This window comes from Malaclemys terrapin, chromosome 18, assembly GCF_027887155.1.
Source record: "Malaclemys terrapin pileata isolate rMalTer1 chromosome 18, rMalTer1.hap1, whole genome shotgun sequence".
NCBI lineage: Eukaryota > Metazoa > Chordata > Testudines > Emydidae > Malaclemys > Malaclemys terrapin.
In genome coordinates this window covers 356,330-377,068 of record NC_071522.1, presented here as the reverse complement: position 1 = coordinate 377,068, position 20,739 = coordinate 356,330, and the positions used below count along the sequence as shown (strand labels likewise).

Sequence of the window (20,739 nt, the reverse complement as noted above, 5' to 3'; positions counted from 1 at the left end):
AAGGGGTTCACAGGCTGTAAAAGTTTGGGAACCACTGCTCCAGGGCTACATTACACTTCCTGGGCCTTTATACTCCTGTGCCTGCAAGGAAGCGATTTAAACCCGGCAGCTTCAGAGATTTGTGGGCCAGACCAGGTCAGAGCCCTACTGAATGACGCACTGGCTGCATTTACCCAGTCGGGCTCTACCCGATATACACCTGGAAATAAGCAGATATTTTGTGTGTGCACCCAAGGGCGACCTCCCAGTCTACAACCCAGGATCCAAGCACCCTTTTATTTTCAAGCGGTCTCTTGCCCTACCTCGCTGCTTGGGCCACTATAACGGTGGATCAGTGCGTGCTCAGCACCATAGCAGTGAGGTTCACCCTCCAATTTTTTTTCCATCCCTCCTTCCTCCCTCTTCAGGGACCCTTTTTACGAGCAATTTCTTGCCCAGGAGGTGCAAACCCTCCTGTAGGTGCGGGCCGTACAGGAAGTTTCAAAAGAACTGAGAGGGAAAGGGTTTTACTCCTGCTACTTTCTGATACTGAAGGCCAAAGGGGGTCTACGACCAATCTTGGCCCTGCGAGGCCTCAAAAAATATCTCAAGAAGTTGAAGTTCTGCATGGTCTCTTTGGCCTCCATCATCCTCTCCCTGGATCCTGGAGACGTGTACGTCTCAACTTAAAGGATGTGAACTTTTCTATTTTCCATAGGAACAGAAGGCTCCTACGATTCGTAGTCGGGCAGACTCACTACCACAGTGGCTCTCAAACTTTTGTACTGGTGACCCCTTTGACATAACAAGTCTCTGAGTGCGACCCCCCCCATCCCATGAATTAAAAACACTTTTTTATATATTTAACATCATTATAAATGCTGGAGGCAAAGCAGGGTTTGGGGTGGAGGTTGACAGCTTGCGACCCCCCCCCATGTAATAACCTCGCGACCCTCTGAGAGGTCCCGACCCCCAGTTTGAGAACCCCTGCACTACAAGTTTGCAGTGCTCCCATTCAACCTAGCAACAGCCCCAAGAGTGTTTATGAAATGTATGACAGTGGGCACAGCCTACCTCAGACGTCAGGGTATTCAAATTTACTCGTACCTTGACAATTGGCTCATCAAGGGTCACTCAAGAGCACAGGTCCGTAGTCCAAGCTACCTGCCAAGCGCTGGGCCTGTTGATAAATGAACAAAAATCAACATTGGTGCGGGTGAAAAGGATAGAGTTTATAGAAGTCCTCAACTCTACTCACACCAGAGCCTTCTTACTGGAAGCCAGGTTCTGAGCAATGTCGGATCTGATTGCCCGAGTCACAACCCATCCACTCACCACAGCCCAGGTATGCCTCAGCCTGCTAAGCCACATGGCAGCGTGCACCTATGTGATTCAGCATTCAAGACTGCATCTCAGACTACTACAGATGTGGCTGACATCCATCTACTCCCCAGTCAGGCATCACTTGGACAAGGTCCTCACAATTCCTCCGCAAATTTTTTCTAATTTTTTTTTTTCTTCTAAAACATATTTACCTCCTTTGCATGGTGATCGAACCCGCACAATGTAACCAGAGGAGTTCCGTTTGTAACCCCATGGCCTATGGTGTCCCTGGTGTCAGATGCCTCGGACTTGGGGTGGGGAGCCCATCTTGGTCCCTCAGGACTCGAGGCTTATGGTCCCAACAGGAGCTATTGTTAAATATAAATGTTAGAGAGCTCAGGGCCATCTGTCTAGCTTGTGAAATATTCCTTCCCTAGCGCTCGGGCAAGGTAGTGCAAGCGTTGACAGACAACACAGCTTCTATGTTCTACGTCAACAAGCATGGGGGAGCGTGGTCATTGGCCCTCTGCCCAGAAGCCCTTCGCCTGTGAGGCTTCTGTATCCAACACGCTGTCCTTCTGGAAGCCTTGCACATCCCTGGGGTCCGGAACACAGATGATCAGCAGCTGAACAGCAGATTGCTTCAACGGGTCCTTCTTCTCTCACCATAAGTGGTCCCTCCACCCAGAGGTCATCAGGACCATCTTCCAGAGGTGGGGAACTCCTCAAATGGACCTATTTACTACTAGGCAAAACAGAAAATGCCACCAGATTAGCTCCCTGCCAGTTCTTGACAGCGGTTCACTATCTAATGCCTTTCTTGTCATGGGCAGGCGACCTGATATATACCTTTCCACCAATCTCACTTATCAGCAAGGTCCTCCTGAGGATCACGACAGACAAAGTACAAGTCATTATGATAGCCCCGGCATGGTCTTGCCAGCATTGGTTTGGCATGCTCATGGATTTAGCGGTGGCAGCCCCTTGGACGTTTGCCAACCACCCAGATCTGCTCTTGTGGGACCACAGGCAATTACTGAACCTGAACCATGCCTCCCTGCACCTGACAGCATGGATGCTGTATGGCTAAGCCTCGAGGAAAAGGCCTGCTCTATGCAGGCCCAGCAGCTTCTCTTACAAAACAGAAAACCCTCCACCAGAGTGATTTACCTGGATAAGTAGAAACAGTTCACCTGCTGAGCATCTGAATGGAACTTTTCTCCAGCTCAGTCTTCTTTACAATTCATTCTGGGATACCTGCTCCGTTTAAAACACCAAGGTCTGGCACTCATCAGGCAAGGTACACCTGGCAGCCATATCGGCTTTCCACTCTCACATCCAAGGATGATCAGATTCTTTAAATGCCTTGAAAGACTCTTTCTGCAGGTCCATGATCGGGTTCCCTAATGGGATCTCAGCCTGGTCCTCACCAAGCTCACTGGTCCTCTCTTCAAGCCCCTTGCCTCCTACTCTCTTACATCTTTCGTGGAGGGTCGCCTTCCACGTAGCCATCACTTCGGCGAGACGAATCTCCAAAATTAAGGCCATGACCTCAGAACCCCCTTCTACGGTGTTCTACAAGGACAAAGTCCAACTGCATCCCAACCCAGCCTTCATGCAAAGGTGGTATCGCAGTTCCATGTCAGTCAGGGTATCTTCCTGCCAGTGTTCTTCCCAAAGCCACAAAATTCCAACGAGGAGAGGCGTTTGCATACTTTGAACATCAGATGTGCCCTGGCCTACTTTAAATGAACCAAGTCCTTCTGCAGGTCTACTCAACTTTTTATTGCGGAGGCTGACAGGATGAAGGGTTTCCTGATGTCCTCTCAGAGAATTTTGTCCTAGATCACTGCCTGCTTGTGGATCGAGCCACCACTGGAGGGACTTGAGAACCTGAGGAGAGAACATGACCAGTCTATCTATATGGTCCCGGTTCGGCCTGTACATGGGGAGGGTGGGTGGGTGGGAGGGAAGGAGGGAACAGAATTGGAGAGAATATCCCAATTCTACCATGCTCAGGACCCAGTGGTCTGAGGTTATTTGAGCCCTGGCATGGTAGAAATGGGATAGACGGTTCACAAAAGGAGGAGCAGGATCCTGGCATTGAACTGGTTGTTCCATCCTCGGGCGCACCTTCAAAAGTTTGGCTTTGAGCTCGAAGGCTGCTTAGCTGAGCCCTGGCCCTGGCCGAAGGAGGATTGAGATGGGTGCCTCCTGTTACTCCTGCCCTGCTTCCTAGCACAGGTCCCCAGCCAGGACATCTTTTAGTCGCAGTACGCTATCAGACAGAAGGCTAGAGATGATGCTGCGTTTGGTAGAGCAGTGCTCCCCCTCCTCCTGGGGACCGCTTGGGAGTCACCTACTTGGAATTGACATGACCAATAACTCTAAGAAGAAAAAATAGTTACCTGCCTTTTGTAACTGTTGTTCTTCCAGATGTGTTGCTCATGTCCATTGCAAGACCCACCCGCTTCCCCTCTGTCGGCGTGATCTGGCAAGGAGGAACTGAAGAGGCGGCGGGTCGGCAGGGCCCTATATACACTCCTGGGTGCTCCACAGCCAACCCGACGCGTACTGCTAGGGAAAAGCTTTCTGCCGATTGTGCGCACGCACACCTACTTGGAATGGACATAAGCAACACATCTCGAAGAACAACAATTACGAAAGGTAGGTACCTGATTTTTCTTTGAGATGTGTTGAGTCATGGAATGGACATGAGTATTCTCCTTCCCCTCTGTCGGAGTTCCGGCATCAAGGAACTGAGGGGAGGGGCACAGCGGTGTCTTATACCAACGCATACATGCGCGACTCCAGATACCACTGGGGGAAAACTTCAGGCACCAGTGCATGTGATGAGCATATACACCTGACATGGAATGGACATGAGCAACACATCAATAGTTATGAGAGGCAGGTAACTGTTTTTTGTGAAGTATTTGATTGTACTGTAGCATTAGACACAATTATACTGTTCGTGAGCAAGTTGGGACTTAGCTAAGATATCATGTGAGGACTCTTCCTTTGTTTCTTTCAGCATAAAATTTACAATTGGGCAAGGCAAAGAAGGAATAATTGACTTTACTTCAGGATCTGAACTGCTCATAGCCAAAGCCAAAAATGGCCACCTTGCTGTGGTAAGTGTCTTTGGGCGTAAGAGTTTGCACAGCTTAAGAAGGAAAGTAATTAATCTAAACGTGTTTAGAAAAGTGGGTTTTAAATTATGATTGTCTTTATAGTTCCCTACACAATACAGGAAGCATTTGCATTCCAACCTCTCTCCCATTCTGAGATGTTTAAGGACTGCACACCTCTTTTCCTGCAATTACCAGAAATCGTTCAGACTTGGCTAGGCTGTTTCTCTACCTCTAGTAGTGCAGTTCAATATTCCCACCTTATCGGTTCCAAACCCACATTAGAAACTGTTGATTTTAGAGCAGAAGTAAGAAACAATCCTTTACCCCAATCTCAGTTCCCCTCTGGGACTGAAATAGCCATATTGCTGCTTGAACAGAACCACTTGTCATACTCCTCCAGATTTGTTCCCCTGTGCTATCCTGTCACAGCAGGCCAGAGGTAAGTCCAAACACACTGAATCTAAAAGGGAAAAGTTCCAAAGTCTCCATCCCAGTTTCAGACTGGTCAAGAGGTCAGTCCCAGAAGGGAAATAACTTTCCACCCCACCCCACCCCTAAGGTGGAACCATCTGAGCTAGCAGCCCTACAGATTGGGGTTTGAGGAGGACAAGTGAGAGGGGAGTTACTTATTCACATAAAACAAAAGAATTTACATAGTAAAATTGTTGGAATTTGGCCAGGACACTGAAACCAGCATCCCTTTTCTGGGCTATGGACATCTTCCATAGCCCCATCAAGGCCCGTTTGCTCTTATGCATCCATTATGATTATATCCCAAAATATTTTATGATTTCAACCCTATGGGACTGTACACTAGTGTTTGCCCATTAGAACAACTTTATGTGGACTCTGCTTAACAAAGCAGATCTTCCTCCAGTGAAGTTCCACACTGCTGGGGTAAACTTTTGGGAGTCTGGATGAGATTTAAGAAACCCTGACTTCCTGCATGGGCAAATCGGTGTGTTTGCTTTCTGATTTACAGAATCTGTCTGAGTTTGTTAGATCAGGACAAGTTCTTATTTATTCTGCATCCCATATGGGGTAACACTACTCCAGTCTCAGAGGGGTAGCCGTGTTAGTCTAGATCTGTAAAAGCAGCAAAGAATCCTGTGGCACCTTATAGCCTAATAGACGTATTGGAGCATAAGCTTTTGTGGGTGCATCCGACGAAGTGGGTATTCACCCACGAAAGCTCATGCTCCAGTATGTCCGTTAGGCTATAAGGTGCCACAGGACTCTTTGCTGCTTTTACTACTCCAGTCCAGACTGCGGTAGCTTCATGGGCTAATTGTTAAAAACGTTTACATTATCTTTGTTTCCATTCCACTTTCTCCTCAGGTTGCTCCTCGTTTGAATTCTCGATGATAAAATTTGTCAGCAGGAAAGGATCTGTTCCTCCATCACTCGGGATTGCCTTTTGTACCAGTGGTTGAAAGTACTTCCCTGCAGATTTTTTTTTTTTTTTTTTTTTGCTGCTTTGCTCATTTCCTTAATAGTTACCAAAGAACTGCACTTCCACAAAACACAGTGAAAACGAAAATGTTATCTGAAACTACCCAAAAAAAAAAAAAAGCACCTTCTCTTCCCTCCTCTTACTGGCAACTGCATGGGTCCGAGTTTGTTTTCACAGCTGGGGCTCATGGAAACTCATGTACATGGCTGGGCTCAGTGGGAGTTAAGGGTGTCACTGCTGCAGAGACCAAGCCCTGAAGTGAAATTGCCAACTTTTTCTGATCCATTCTGATACATACATGATCATAAGAAATACACAGTGGCAGATCTGTATTGGCCAACTCAATAAAGTGCCAGACTTTATCATCAGAGAACAATTTATGAAGAATTTTGCTTTGTATAAAACTTAAGAAGCCATATATAAATGAGTAAAACCCTGTAAATATTTTTTAGCTCATTGGGTGAGTTGCACTAAGAAAAGCAGAGCTTCTATGGGAACTTTTGAGACTTTTCAAAAACAATTACAGAAGGTAATGTAGCAAATGTACTCGTTTAAAGCACCCATCTTTCCTCATATGGACCCTGCCTCCCCCCTTTCCTGTGCTATAGTGCCTGTTTCTTATGCCCACCTTCCTAACATGTGCATGTAAAAGACTTTGCAGACACATACAGCTCCCCCACCACCATGTGATGCCTGAAAGAGCCCTTGTGTGTTTCTTGGCCCTTACCATATGCCTTAGTAGTACTGGTGAAGGATTCACAAGTGACCTGTTCTGCTATAAAAATGTACCTCCCCTAAAACCCCTGCTCTCTGCCCAAGTTGCTATGTGCTGCAGTTATTCAGCAGTGCCATAGGTAAAATCCCTACATAGTGGCAGGGGGAGTTAGGCATTTGCAGTCTCAAAATAAACACACAGCCCTTAGACAAACAGAGTTTTAAATGGAAACAGCTTGGCCACATGGTGGCTGCACTTTGTGGAATCCTTGCTATAGCATTTTACTTTATAGCTAAGAGTGAACTCTGTATGTTAAAATATTCACCAAAACTGCACAGGGGGGTAAGAGGAAGGAAGAGCACTACTGAGGCAAATAGAGCTAAATATGAAGTGGTTTTTTTTAAATACATACATTTAGGAGGAAAAAGCTTGGAGGTGAACTGCTTTCTAGTAAACAGCAGAATCACAGTGAGCTGCAACCTCCACAGGCTACTGCTAAAGATAGGCTGCAAGGCACCATGTACTTGCCTCCATAATTCCATCTGTAATCATGGGGCAGTGGCAAGTATACATTAAGCTCAAAAAACCAAACATGCTGGAACTGGGATGCAAGAAGCTCAATCTAATACTGTGTTTTTCCCCTACTTCTGTGTGTTCTCAGATCAACACTGCATCACGCCTGGAATGCTGTACACGCTGTAGTGTATGTGCTGTATTAATGCTGTATACACTTCATGATATCATCTCTAAAGTCTGCTAAATAAACGTTTTTTTAAACAAAACTGAGGGTTTAGTTTAGTTGTTTATTAAGAGTAGAAATATAAAGGATATTCAACATGTGAACTACACTGTGTTTATTGTTAACAACTACCCTAAAACCAATACAATTCTTACTTTTAGAAGCACAACATTTGAAGGTATCAGCTGGCACACTTCTTGTGCCTGAAGCTTAAGTTAAGTTGGGTCAGTAGTGGCACTCCCCCTTGTAATGCTGTGACTGGGAAGGGCATAAGTTTAGTAGAACACCAATGAGCCAAGCCCTGCTGTGGGCCATGGCATACCAACACTGCACAAATATAAATGCTGCCTCTGACCCATTCCTATCAGGTCTTTGACTGCTGGAGACAAAGCACCCAAGAAGAGATGCAGATGATTAAGTTGTGGTCTACATTAAAAACTTAAGGCAGTATAAATTTGTGACTGAGTGGTGTAGTAAGTCCACATGCCCGAGCAATAGTTATACTGATCTAATGCCCTCAGCTATAGACAGTGATCCGAAGGTAGCTACTGCCACTTTGGTGGACCTATGCCAATGGGAGAAGCTCTCCAAGCACTGTAAGTAGGATCTTCACTAAATGCTACGATGCAGACAAACCCTCAGCCTATGCCTTAGAGAAACATAAAACCTGTAACTGAGGAGAGGTGGGATGAGGAGTGAAAAATGTGTAAGACAGTAGTTTTAGAAAAGCAGAATTTCCAATATGTAGTTTTCACTTAACTAAAGATATATCCAACATCAGTGCTTTTAACTCTGAGTATAACGAGCTCATAATAGCTAGCAAAAGCAAGCTTCTCCTCCCACGTGAAAGAATTTAGTCTCCCATTCCTTGTAAACAAGGACTAAAGCACGGAGGATTAACCCTTTTAGATGATAAAAAGTAATTGTGCTGACATAACAGACATTCATACAAGACAGTCTGATAAAAGTTACCATTCTTAAAAAAATCAACATAGGCCCTTGTTTCATAGCTTAAGAACTATCAGTTACCCAAAGTTTAAGTAATTGTGAACTGATCATTGTTCTCGCTTAGACATTTCTCATACAGTCCTGTAATGAACTGGTCTTAGCCCAATACTAGTCACTAGCTTTAAGCAATGATCTGGGGAAAAAAGAAAATAATTTCTAGTAAAATTTGCATGCAACAAAAATTGATGCCAGGGTATTTATGACCTGACCCATTCAATAAAGTGGACTCATCTGACCAACATCCACATTTTAGTACAGCCAATAGCAACATTACATATCCAGGCATATAGACTATTGCAACTTACATGATGAAGCACTACAGGCTGCCAAACCATAACTTAGGCCTTGTCTACAATTCAGTTTTGTTGACAAAACAGTGGCAGTGTACACACTAAAATGCTCCTGCTGATGTAACTCCAACATAATCAAATCCCCTCAATGAGCAGTATAGGTCTTTTTGCAACTATGACCAGGCCTACACTAAAGTCAAGCTAGTTTATAGAAAATTAAAAGGTAACAAGATGGAGTTTGGAGTGAGATGGGCAAACCACATGTCTATGGCTGCTTCACTTAGTCAGAACAGAGGCCATTACCCATACTCTAGTTAGAACATCCTCAGGAAGTCCATTAGATGTAGATAAGCTTCTTCCAGGGCCACTGTGTTAGCTGATGAGCTATCATCTTGAATACTTCATTAACAATGTGCTGGCTTAATATCTTGTAAGTGTTACCACAGGAGCAAACATTTGAAATACAGGTAGTTAATATTCATAACTTCAGATTAAAAAAATGATTGCATGCAAGTAGCATAATCATTCAACAAATCATAACTTTTCCACAGACAACTTACATGCCATAATTTTGTTGCAATTTTGTAACCGTGGTAGCAACAATGATCTACATAGTCATATTTTAATAATATGTCACCGTCAGTCCACACTGCTTTGGATAGTTATCGAACAGAACCAGTCATCAGCATTGGATGCATGTCCCCTGGAAGGGTAGTTGAAGCATGAAGGAACATATGAATCTTTAATGCATCTGGCACAAATATCTTGTGATGCCAACTACAACAGTGCCATGCGAATGCCTGTTCTCACCCTTTCAGGTGACATTTTAAACAAGATGCAGGCAGCATTATTTCCCACAAATGTAAAACTTATTTGAGCAATTGGCTGAACAAGAAGCAGGGCTCAGTGGACATGTAGGCTCTGAAGTTTTACATTGAGTGCACTTTTTTTTTTTTTTTTTAAACACAATTCTACAGTTGCAAGTTCAACTTTCATGGTAAAGAGACTGCACTACAGTACTTGTATTGGGCGAATTGAAAAATACTCTTTCCCTTTACAGTGCAAATTTATAATCAAAAAATATAAAGTGAGCACTGTACACTTTGTATTCTGTGTTATAACTGAAATCAATATATTTGAAAATGTAGAAAACATGGACAAATATTTGGTATTGTTTAACAGTGTGATTAATCACAATTAATTTTTTTTAATCATTTGACAGCCTTTATGTAGGAATGTTCTAACTCTGGAAAGGGCTGGTGGGAGACCTGCAGATAGTTCTGAGGCCACAGAGCAGCTACTGACCCTGCACTTGTTTCTAGGAAACACTTGCAAGGAGGTATTTTCTCCCCCTGTACTTCATGGGCTGCTTCAATTTGCCATTTGACCTGTATTTTTTTCTATAGCATCGGGCAGGATCCAGGTTTGTTAGTTTATTTTTCTGACAACACAGAAAAACTTCAGCTTCTTTTCATATAGTTACCATCGTATCAATAAGATGGCCCGGAACTTGCATCATCTGATCCAAAAACCTTCATACAACAGCCCTGTGCTCCCCGCCCCACCTTAGAAAAAGGTTGAGGAACAATACTTGCAATTCTGTCTACCCATGTAAGCATTGCTTGTGAAAGCATTCAGGGGGAATCTAGGGTGTCAGATGACAGATCATGGTTGTTTTTATGAAGGAGGGGGCCGACAATATCTAGCTAGACATGGCTGCCTGTATAATGAGGAGACCACTACTTCAGGTAAAAATCTCCCCCACTTAGGGCCACCGAGTCCCTGATCACCAGGCATATTTTCACTACTGAAGATAAATGGGGCTATCAGGTTAAATTCTGACTGGTGCCCACTAAGGAACTGTCTGGCCTCATAATATGGAGATCAGGGGAGATCAGTAGAAAAAAATAAGTGATGGGCTGAGGCCCCTTAGTACCTGCCAGTTCTTCCACAGCTGAACCTGCTGTCCCTCATCTCTCTGTAGGCAGCTGCTGGGGGCAGAAGGTGGTAGAGACAACACCCTGCAACAGAATCTGGGAACATTGGCATTAGGACATGGTGATCAGCAGCTCCTGTTGGTCACAACCAGGTATTTTCCCAGTCCTTTAAGGGTGGCATAAAATCCCTATCCCATTATTCAGTCTTTCCAGCATGAATGATATTGGATACATAGCTATAACCTTTGTCTGGGGCAGCTGCAGACCTCCTGAGCATAGTTTCACAATACACAATTCACTCTGAGTCTAGCTCACCTTTTTTTTTTTTTTAAATAAATATATATTTATTTTACTATTGGATTCTCTGTGAAGGTGAGCAGGATAAACTACGCTATTTCCCCTTTGGCAGTTTGCCTTCTCATCCTGCTTCAGCAGCAGGAGCAAAAAATGGACTCCAATGCTCTGAAAATGTTTCAAGTGGCTAATGCTCTCCTGTTCTCAAAGAAGATGGGCTTATTCGTCTCCCTCTGCCATGGGGTCTCTCAATGTAGGCACTGGGCTAGAGCTAACCCTAAACCCTCTTTGGGTGGGAGCCACAAGGGCCAGTCAGACCTGTGTCTCTCCTGGAAATCTCACTCTGAGATAACAGTATGGGGGCACCTGTATAGAAGAGGCAGCAGGGAGAGGGAACTGGGCTCAAAGGTCCCTTACCACATTCTTTGGTGTTGATATTGTCCATACTCTGTCTGGTCCCCGCCATCCACAACCTGCAGGCCAAGGGGCAGCTGAGCTCCACAGTCAAGAGGTGTGTGGCTGCTGGTGTGGGTTGTAAGGACTCAGGAGTGACCTCCTATCTGGTATTTTGTCCTTCAACTTCATTCCTCTCATGGAGATAGATATGGGGCTGCTTTCCCTAGAGTATGTTCTTTTCTAATCTGCTGCCTCTTTTTTCCTGCCTGAAGTGGAACCCTATCCAATCTGGGCTGCTTCTTACCCAGTGGAGCTATCCTCTCCCAACCTGCCTGGCAGGACGGAGAAAGGGCATGCAGAGGCAATCCACTTGGGCTGGGCTGAGGAAAAATTACATCCTATCTGCAGAACCAGCTGAGGTCCCAACAAGGAGAGACCAGGAAAAGACCCTTCCTTTTGCCTCTGGCTTTTCTCACCTTACTCCCTTCCTCAGAAGGTGAAGTGGAGCTGAGGGGACAATCTCACCCAGAAAAAGCAAACCATCCTGGGACACAGCTGGTTAACATTACTGAATCACATTTTAGTTTAAAAATTTGAAATACAGTGTTTAAATGTTTACTAGTGTTTAAATGTAAGCTATCCTGCAGATATATATTTTTATTCCTATTACCCCTCCCCCTCCTTTGATATATTCAAATTTTCCTGATACTTGTAATGTATGAAAGTCTACTCTAGCTAAATTCTAATCCAAGTATAAAAGAGGAACTCACAGTGATATTTGGCATTTTTTAATTTAGGTTTGTTTTATTTAAGTTTAATGTTAATTCCATGCTGTGTTTCAGTAAGAACAATACAGATTCTGTATCTGTGGCTCCAGTCAGATATCCAGTAGTACAAATTAGCTTCAAGTTACACATACTGAACAAAAGAGGTTGAGCGAGCGAAGGGGGAATAGGGATGGGGAAGGGAAAAAAAAATATTGAACACGCATGCAGGCTTTTCAATGCCACCTTCAATGCTAACCTGCTTTGAGGAAAAGTAAAAAGTAGGCAAGAATGAGCAGCCACGGATTGTTGAACTGTTACCAGCACCAAATTTTTCAGCAACATTTCAGCAGTTGGGAAACTTTTTTTAAACAGTAAAATCACTACAATAAACGTTCCAATGCAACCTGAAACTTCAAGCTAAACACCCAATTAAGTTTAAACACTGGTATAAAATTCAGTTTAAACAATTATAAAAAAGGAAAAATGCCATCACATGCGCCCTACAGTGCGATAACAAATCTCTCCCCTAAAAGTCTAATGGCTTTCAAATGTAATATTCACTTCTAATAATAATCATCACATCTGGCAGAAGACAATACAGTAATGCTGAAAAAACCTTTATGCAGTCCTGTTAGTGTCTTAAAGAACCTAAAAGCTGGCACCAGTAAAATCCACAGAAATTCACTCTTGCCTTTAAGAACTTTTAAACTGTATAAAAACAAAAAACAAAAACAAAAAACCCAAAAACAAAAACAAAACAAAAAAAAAGAAAAAAAGAAAAAAAAAAAAGAAACCCAACAGGGCAGGAACCTAAATTCTGAGACCCAATGTAAAAGTCAGATTTGGTGGTTCTCAGAGTGACACTGAGGGATTTGTTGGGGAGGGTGGGTGTGGTCAGAGATGGGTTCTCTTGTTGGCCATGGTGTCTCACTGGTTTTCATCTTCCACATCCTGCAGCGCTTCTTTATTCTGTTCTTCACCTACAAAAGGTGTAAAAACGTAGTCAGCTGCTTCATCATTTCTATACAAGAAACCTACAAAGTTGCTAACATCTTGACATTGACGGTTTTCATGCAGTTTAATCATATATAGAACATATTTATAAAACCAGTTTTAATGTAAAGTCCTTCCAAGGAAAAAGTTCTGCACTCCAAGCTTGTGACGTTTTTTAAACACTGACTGATGCCACAGGCTATTAGTACATATTCCCAGCTAGAAGGACAGAGTCAACCAAGAACCAATAAACTGACAATCAAAAGATGCACATATGCTCTCTAAAAAGGCACAGCCAAGATAAAATTATGGAACAACTGAAAATCAACACAAACCTAGCGACAACTACAACCATACAACACATCAAATCGTACTTCCCTAATAACTTCACTTTTACTGTTAAAAAAATGAAGAATGTTGACTTAAAATGAAGAAATGGTGTTTAAAACACTGGTATTTAGAAAATGAAACATCTGCCATTCATTTTGCTTAGGCCTGATCCACATTTGGAAGTTTAGGTGGCATAGCTCTCATTTAGGTGTGTGGAAAAAAATCCACCATCCCCAATCAACATAGCTATGTTGGCAAAAGCCCAAGTGTAGATGCAGTTCTACTGGCAAAAAGGGTCCTTTTGCTGATATAGCTTATTTTGTTCAAGGAACTAGTATAAACTATTCTGACAAAAGAACTGTTGCCGGTAATGTCTGCATCTCCACTGGGATAGCTATACCAGGCAAGCCTCTTCCTGTGACGAGAAGGCCACCTCAGTCTCAGTGCTACAGTCAATTTTGCAGAAGAACTCCACTGAAGTTGCACAGTATATTAGTCTTGCCAATCAAAACTGGTATATACGAATACAGTTTCCAACTTTGCAACTCCAATGCAGGAAAACAAGCCAAAAATCCTGGACTTGAGGTTATTAAAGATGACATTTTAGGCAGATTCTCTCCATGCTTCTTGTTTGATGCCAATTAGTTTGGAGCTATTTACCCGGGCTGTAACATGCAGTGAAAAACCAGCTTTTTCATTTAAACTGTTGCCTACCAATGAGGTCTAAACTAGTTGTCCCCTCCCATTCCCCAATAGAAGCATGCTTGCCATCTGTCTGTCTTTTCCTGAAATCCAGTGGAACTACATAAAGTCTTAACATATGTAAGCTAGTGCTGCAATATGTGCAAGGGTCAAATGAACTGATGAAGTAATTCAGGTAGATTTGTTTCTATACAACTACTCTTAACCACAATGAAATAGTTCTGCCTCCAGGGACAACATATAAACAGGATTATCCATTCACACAATTTGCTGTAAAAGCCAATCAGATCAGTCAAATGACTTTTGGCTTCCAATCAAAATGCCTGCAAAGGGCATCTCCAGGATTAGCACTAGGTACAATGTAAGGGAGATTTTGGAAGATATAGCTTATGGTGAACAAAAAAACAACACACAAAATTATATGACAGATCAACTCAATTTAAAGAGCAAAACAGTAGAAGACTTAACTCAGGAATATGGTTAATATGTACAGAAGATCTGAGCATGCTCTAACAGGCACACTTAAGCAAATACTATAAAACAGACCAAAGTGAAAGTACTTTTCATGCCCAGGTATTCTTAGTATCTATCCAGTCCAGTTACAAAAATGCCTAAGTCAATTCGGGTCAGTTACATCTGATGCTGGGTAGGGGAGATAGGTCATGAATGGGTAGAAGAGAGCTTAGCCCTGGACTGGCATCAGATACAAGCAATTTATCAGCTGCAGGATAATTGTATGCAAAGCATAATTAGTGACAAGAGGAAAACTGAAGTTGAAAAACTTCACTGAGCCATGATGAGGACTTACAAAGTAGAGTTTTTAGGAAATGAACAGTTGGACTTTCCTTTAGGAATCTACATAGCAGGAAAGAAGGGGAAAAACAGAAATCATATGAAAGACAACATTACAAGCATGAAAATAAATTAACAACTTGGATATGACACATGGTTAAAAGATACAATGAGATGGAGAGCTGTAGAAGCCCAGTGACAGCAAATTTGTTAAGGAACAGTGATACATAACCTACAAAATTCAATCGAAAGTGAACAGAAGTAGTTAAAGCCAAACTATAACTACAGTTTTATTGGGTCCTTGATTTATCAGATAAATTAGTAGTTATATAGTAAAATAAAGTCCTCCCTTTCATTTTTTAAGGCATTTCTCACATGTACACAAACAGGTGCATATACATTATGCTTTTTGTATACATCAGTGCCCATTTCAAATGGTTCACAATCAATAGGCCCCTACCACATTCATGGCCATGAAAAACGCATCACAGACCGTGAAATGTGGTCTTTTTGTGCTTTTACCTTGTACTATACAGATTTTACAGTGGAGACCAGCATTTCTCAAAATTGGGAGGGCTGACCCAAAAGGGAGTTGCAAGATTATTTTAGGGTGGCAACCATGCCACCCTTACTCGCATTACTCCTGGGGGGGATTCTGCACCAAAACATTTAAAATTCTGCAAATTTTATTTGTCAAAATAATGCAATATAATTACACCGGTTTCAATTGTTCTGGTAAGTTATTTGAACTACAGTAACTCCTCACTCTAAGTCCTCCCGGTTAATGTTGTTTCGTTGCTGATCAATTAGGGAACATGCTCATTTAAAGTTGTGGAATCCTCCACTCTTAAGTTGTTTGGCTGCCTGCTTTCTTCACAGCTGGCAGCCGCTCTACCCGCCCCCTCCCCCCAGTGTCTCCTGCCCGCCGCAGACCTGCGGATCAGCTCCTTCCCCCCTTCCTCCTGCCCGCAGCAATCAGCTGGCTTGCGGCATTTCGGGGGTAGGAGCGAGGACTCCCCCTGCCTCCCGAACGCCACAAGCCAGCTGATTGCCCTGGACAGGAGGGGTGGGAGGGGAAGCCTGCACGCCCAGTCCTCATTCCTCCCCTTCCCTCCTGCCCCCTAAACACTGCAAGCCAGCTGATTGCCCCAAGCAGGAGGGAGGGGGGAGGAGCAAGGACTCAGCATGCAGGCTCCCCCTCCCTCCCCTGCCTCCTGTCCTGGCAATCAGCTGGCTTGCTGCATTTAGAAGGGAGGGGAGGAGCGAGGACGCAGCCTGGGAAGTAAAGGGGGAGGAGGTGGGGGGGGGAGAAGAGGCAGGTCAAGGATGGGGGCTTGGGGGAAGGGGTGAGTGGACGGGCTGAAGGTTGAGCCCCACCCCCCGCCCCTGGTGCTTGCAGAGTAGGGGAAGCTGCCACTGCTGCGCAACATGCTTCTCCTAGTGCTTCTCCCAGCACCTTCAGCCTCCTTGCCTGCCTCATCGCCAGTGCCAGTGGGCTGTGCTTGTGTGGGGTAAGGCAGGGGCACCTCCCAACTGTAGTACTGTACTGTATGTACAGTATGTTTGTAAACACACAGCATGTGCACACTACTCCCCCGCAGCGTAGTATTAAATTGCTTGTTTAAAATTGTTTAAAATTTCCCTGGAACCTAACCTCCCCCATTTACATTAATTCTTATGGGGAAATTGGATTTGCTTAACATTGTTTCACTTAAAGTCACATTTTTCAGGAACATAACTACAACATTAAGTAAGGAGTTACTGTACAATACAGAAAAAAGTCACAGTAACTATTCAGCATTTCTTAAAACACATGAAAGTTAAGTTCCAAATACTTGGTAACTAATACCCTGCATTCCAGTTATAATCCTGGATTTTCATTTAAATCACATAACAGAACAACAAAGAGGGGGAAAAAAAGTAGAATGTCATTTTAAATTGCTCAGACTTTCACACATGAAAGTCAGAGTTTTGCTAATCACTGTCCTGTACCTAGCTGGGTAGTTTGGGAAGTGCTTGGTTCTGATTGTCCTGACATCTTATTGACTACTTAGTAAATATTTTATTTTGCCCTCAAAAGTCTTTTATTAAAAAAATGGGTAAGTAAAAATCTAACCCCATTGTGCCACTTTGGCCCAGGAAAAAAGTGAGAAAGTGCATAGATCTTCCCAGCTGATTCCCTTACTGACATTTATAAGGCTTTACATCACCCTGGCAATGTCGGGGGCCTTAAAACTTTTACAGGTTTTATGCTCCTGGGCGAATTGATTGAGAATGGGAACAGTTAACTAACCATAGGATAATTAATGTTACTATGCAGAAAGGCTGCTACATTTCTGCCACAGAGATGAGATAAGTTAACCATCAACGGCCACATTAACAAAAAGTGTTGGTGGGTGTTCGTTTTGTTTTTCTTTTTTTAAACACGCATGCTAGTTTCTTTACTGAAAATTGATTGTTTTTAAGTTAACATGATACTAATATTTAATTAAGTTTTTTCAATTCTCAAGAAGTGACATTTTACTAGGCAGGCTGCTACATTTCTGCCTGGGGAGAGAGCTTTCCTCCTGCATAAGAAAAAATCCTACCTTCCTTCACGCCCCTGGAGCCACATTATCAAGCGAGAGGCACAGAGTCTCTCTTGTTGGCCAGCCCCACCCCGAAGGTGATCAATGTCTCCCCGCAGGCATGCACACCCAGAGCCCCTCTCCCCACAGTGATCTGCATCTCTGAAGCTGCTCCAGGCATGCTGGAACAGATATGCTGCCTGGGTGGACGGGGAAGAGACGTGTATCCCCCCTGCAGATCTCTTTTACATTTTTCTGCATGGGGGGCACAGAAATAGGAGGGCCATATGAACTGAGTGCTGTCAGTAGTTTCCTGTGCTGCTGCCTTCAGAGCTGGGTGACCGGAGAGTCATGGCTGCTTACTGAGGGCCCAGATCTGCAGGCAGCAGCGCCTCTGCCTACAGAGCTGAGCTCCCTGTCAGCAGCTGCCGCTCTCCAGCTCTGAAGGTAGCACCGCCGCCGCCAGCAGCAGCGCAGAAGTAAAGGTAGCAGTACCGCAACATCCCCCCCCCAATAAGCTTGTGACCCCCCCCCAATAACCTTGTGACCCCCTGCCCCCCACTCCTTTTTGGGTCAGGACCCCAATTATAACACTGTGAAATTTCAGCCGTAAATAGCTGAAATAATGAAATTTACCATTTTTAAATTCCTATGACTGTGAAATTGATCAAAATGAACTGTGAATTTGGTAGGGCCCTAACAATCAGATACTATCAGTCCAAAAAAAAAAAAAAGAAAGAAACCCACCCTGATTTCTAAATTTAGCATAGTTACTAAAAATTGTATTAATATTAGAAAAATCAAAGTCATAGTAAGATACCTTTATCAATAACACTATTTCACATTCAACTGGGCTCTAGGGGGAGGAGGGAGGCCCCACAACTGGACTCTGGGGAGTTGGGGGGAGTGCAGGTGTCTGGACTCTGGGGGCCCACACAGCCCCCTCCAGAACTCCCCAATTGGAACTGGGTTGTCATAGGGATTACTTTAACTCTCTACTCCTGGGGGAATCTTTTTTTGATGCTCTGTGTGTTGACATACTTGTTAACATTTTGAAATAAATTACCAAAATAATTGAAACTGGAGTGATTATATTGTGTTTTTTTGACAAACAACACATGCATAATTTTTAATTGTTTGGCACAGAATTCCCCCAGGAGTATCCTGTTTGGGAGTACCATTTATGCATCCCAGGATCATATTAGCTCTTTTGGTCACGGCGTCACATTCAGCTACCATGATCCGCTCATCTTTTTCAGAGTCACTGCTTCCCAGGAGAGAGTCCCCCCATCCTGTAAGTACGGCCTACATTTTTTGTTGTAGAACACATACATTTAGCCATGTTAAAAACACATTGTTTGCTTGTGCCCAGCTTACCAAGCAATCCACTGAATCAGTGACCTGTCCTGTTCATTATTTACCACTCCCCCAAATTTTTGGATCTTCTGCAAACTAACACTGATGATTTGATGTTTGGGTTATCGATGAAAGTGTTTAATAGCCTAGGGCCAAGAACCAATGCCCATTGGACCTCACTAGAAACATTCCTTTGATGATTCCCCATTTATAATTACATTTTGAGATCTATCAGCCAGTTTTTAATCCATTTACTGTATCCAAAATTAATCTGATATTCTAGTTTTTAATCAAAATGTTGTGCAGTACCAACTCAAACATCTTACACAAATTTAAGTCTATAATTCAATAGCAAGCCTAATTTTCAGGAGGTGATTAATGTAACTAATATTTTTCTCCCATGCGGTTCTGAGTAGCAACCTCACATCCCAATGATATCTATTGCTCTGCTCATCAAGACAATCAAAAAAGTGAAGGTGTATTGACTGATAAGTAAGGCATGATCTCAAGCAGCATCCCGTGTGGTTGTTACTTGCCTGGGGGTGGGGTGGGGGGGAGAAGGAAGGCAACATACTAGTAACTGTATTGTTAACATATTCTAACATACTAGCTATCATCACTACAGTGTTATTTCTTTTTACACAGATTAATCAGTCCACTAGTCAAATTCCAATTTTGTAAATATATTTTGCTGACCTAAAATTTTTTATTATTTCAGTTAAACTATTGAAAAATTATCTTCACAATTCTATGCGCAGACAAGTGGTTTTCAGCTATCCTGTTTAATAATAAAAACCAGGAAAGCAATGAGATTAAGTTGAAAAGGGAAAAAAAAGTCAGTTGGAACATCAGGAAAAGCAAGCTCTACTATGACATGGAGCCAAGGAAGAAGAAGCCCAATACTTGATTAGGACAACAAAAACTGAAGATGCTATAATGAATAATTTGCATTGGCAGGAAGAAGAACAAAGTGACCTACTATAAATAGTTTTTCCTATCTAATTTCTATGGATTCTACTGAACACATTTTAATGAACTTGCATTCAACTAAGCACAGCTTCTTAGAATGAGACAATGCACTGGTACCTCATGGTAGCAAGGCAAAGTTCAGTGCATCACTGACACTAATCCCACTTGGTTTCATCAAAGGGCAACCACCATACTAAAGGAACAATGATTTTGAGCATCTAATCATAGGGAAGACTGCATTTACCAGTAAGTGTAATATACTATCTGTACAGATCCATAAACTTGAACATGCATGAACTTTCTGCACCAGTTGAAATGCTCTGTCTAGAACAGTGGCTTTCAACCTTTTCTCATTTGCTGACTCCTAACAAATTTCAAATGGAGGTGCGGACCCCTTTGGCAAGGTTACAGGTTGAAAACTACTGCTCTAGAAACATGTAGGAGCAGCCTGTGTGCTCCCTTGTGAAACCTGAAGTTTGGACCTAAGGTTACACTGGGGGTGGAAAGGAAGGTCTGTGGTTCCTTTCACTTATTCAGAAAATGTCAGACTTCAAGGAAGTAGGAATAGGTGAGTAGTCTGGATCTATATTAATGATCTAGCCCAATAAATTAAGGTTACTTACCTGTAATTGGAGGTTCTTTGAGATGTGTGGTCCCTATCTGTATACCACATGTGGGTATGCATGAACACCACGTACTTGAGACTGGTAAAGTCTTCCAAGTAACATCCTTTGGAAGGAAAGCAGGTAGTGGAATACAGATAGGGACCACACATCTCAAAGAACCTCTAGTTACAAGTAAGTGCCGTTTATTTCCTCAAGTCCTGGTTCCTGTGTATTACACACATCGGTGAATGGCAAGCAGTACTCAAACAGAAAGGGGTGCAAGGATGCAGGCAGTATAGATGCCTGTTACAATGGAAACCCCAAGGTTGCATCAGCAGAAGAGGCTTGGACCAAAGCATAATGTCTTGTGAAAATACAGCTGTTACTCCT

At 43.1% G+C, this 20,739-nt stretch overlaps 2 protein-coding genes across 7 annotated transcripts in view; one reads left to right on the top strand and one right to left on the bottom strand.

The window, feature by feature from the left end:
- Window positions 1–7,386, top strand: part of MYO1C (myosin IC) — a 109,672-nt gene extending 102,286 nt beyond the window's left edge. For all 3 annotated transcript variants that reach the window (XM_054008016.1, XM_054008015.1, XM_054008014.1), the window contains 2 exons: window positions 4,337–4,436; window positions 5,775–7,386. In XM_054008016.1, the coding sequence (XP_053863991.1) occupies window positions 4,337–4,436; window positions 5,775–5,801 (127 nt within the window). In that variant the 3' untranslated portion in view covers window positions 5,802–7,386. The remainder of the gene's footprint in view (window positions 1–4,336; window positions 4,437–5,774) is intronic.
- The window catches only part of LOC128825491 (adapter molecule crk), a 152,673-nt gene that overhangs the window by 1,131 nt on the left and 130,803 nt on the right, over window positions 1–20,739 (bottom strand). Inside the window, exons 6-7 of one of the 4 annotated variants that reach the window (XM_054008021.1) lie at window positions 14,869–14,915; window positions 12,041–13,015 (exon numbers count right to left, since the gene is read on the bottom strand). In XM_054008021.1, the coding sequence (XP_053863996.1) occupies window positions 14,908–14,915 (8 nt within the window). In that variant the 3' untranslated portion in view covers window positions 12,041–13,015; window positions 14,869–14,907. Of the gene's footprint in view, window positions 1–972; window positions 1,160–12,040; window positions 13,016–14,868; window positions 14,916–20,739 lie in introns of those variants that run through there. The other 3 variants (XR_008442683.1, XM_054008020.1, XM_054008017.1) reach the window with 3 other exon arrangements.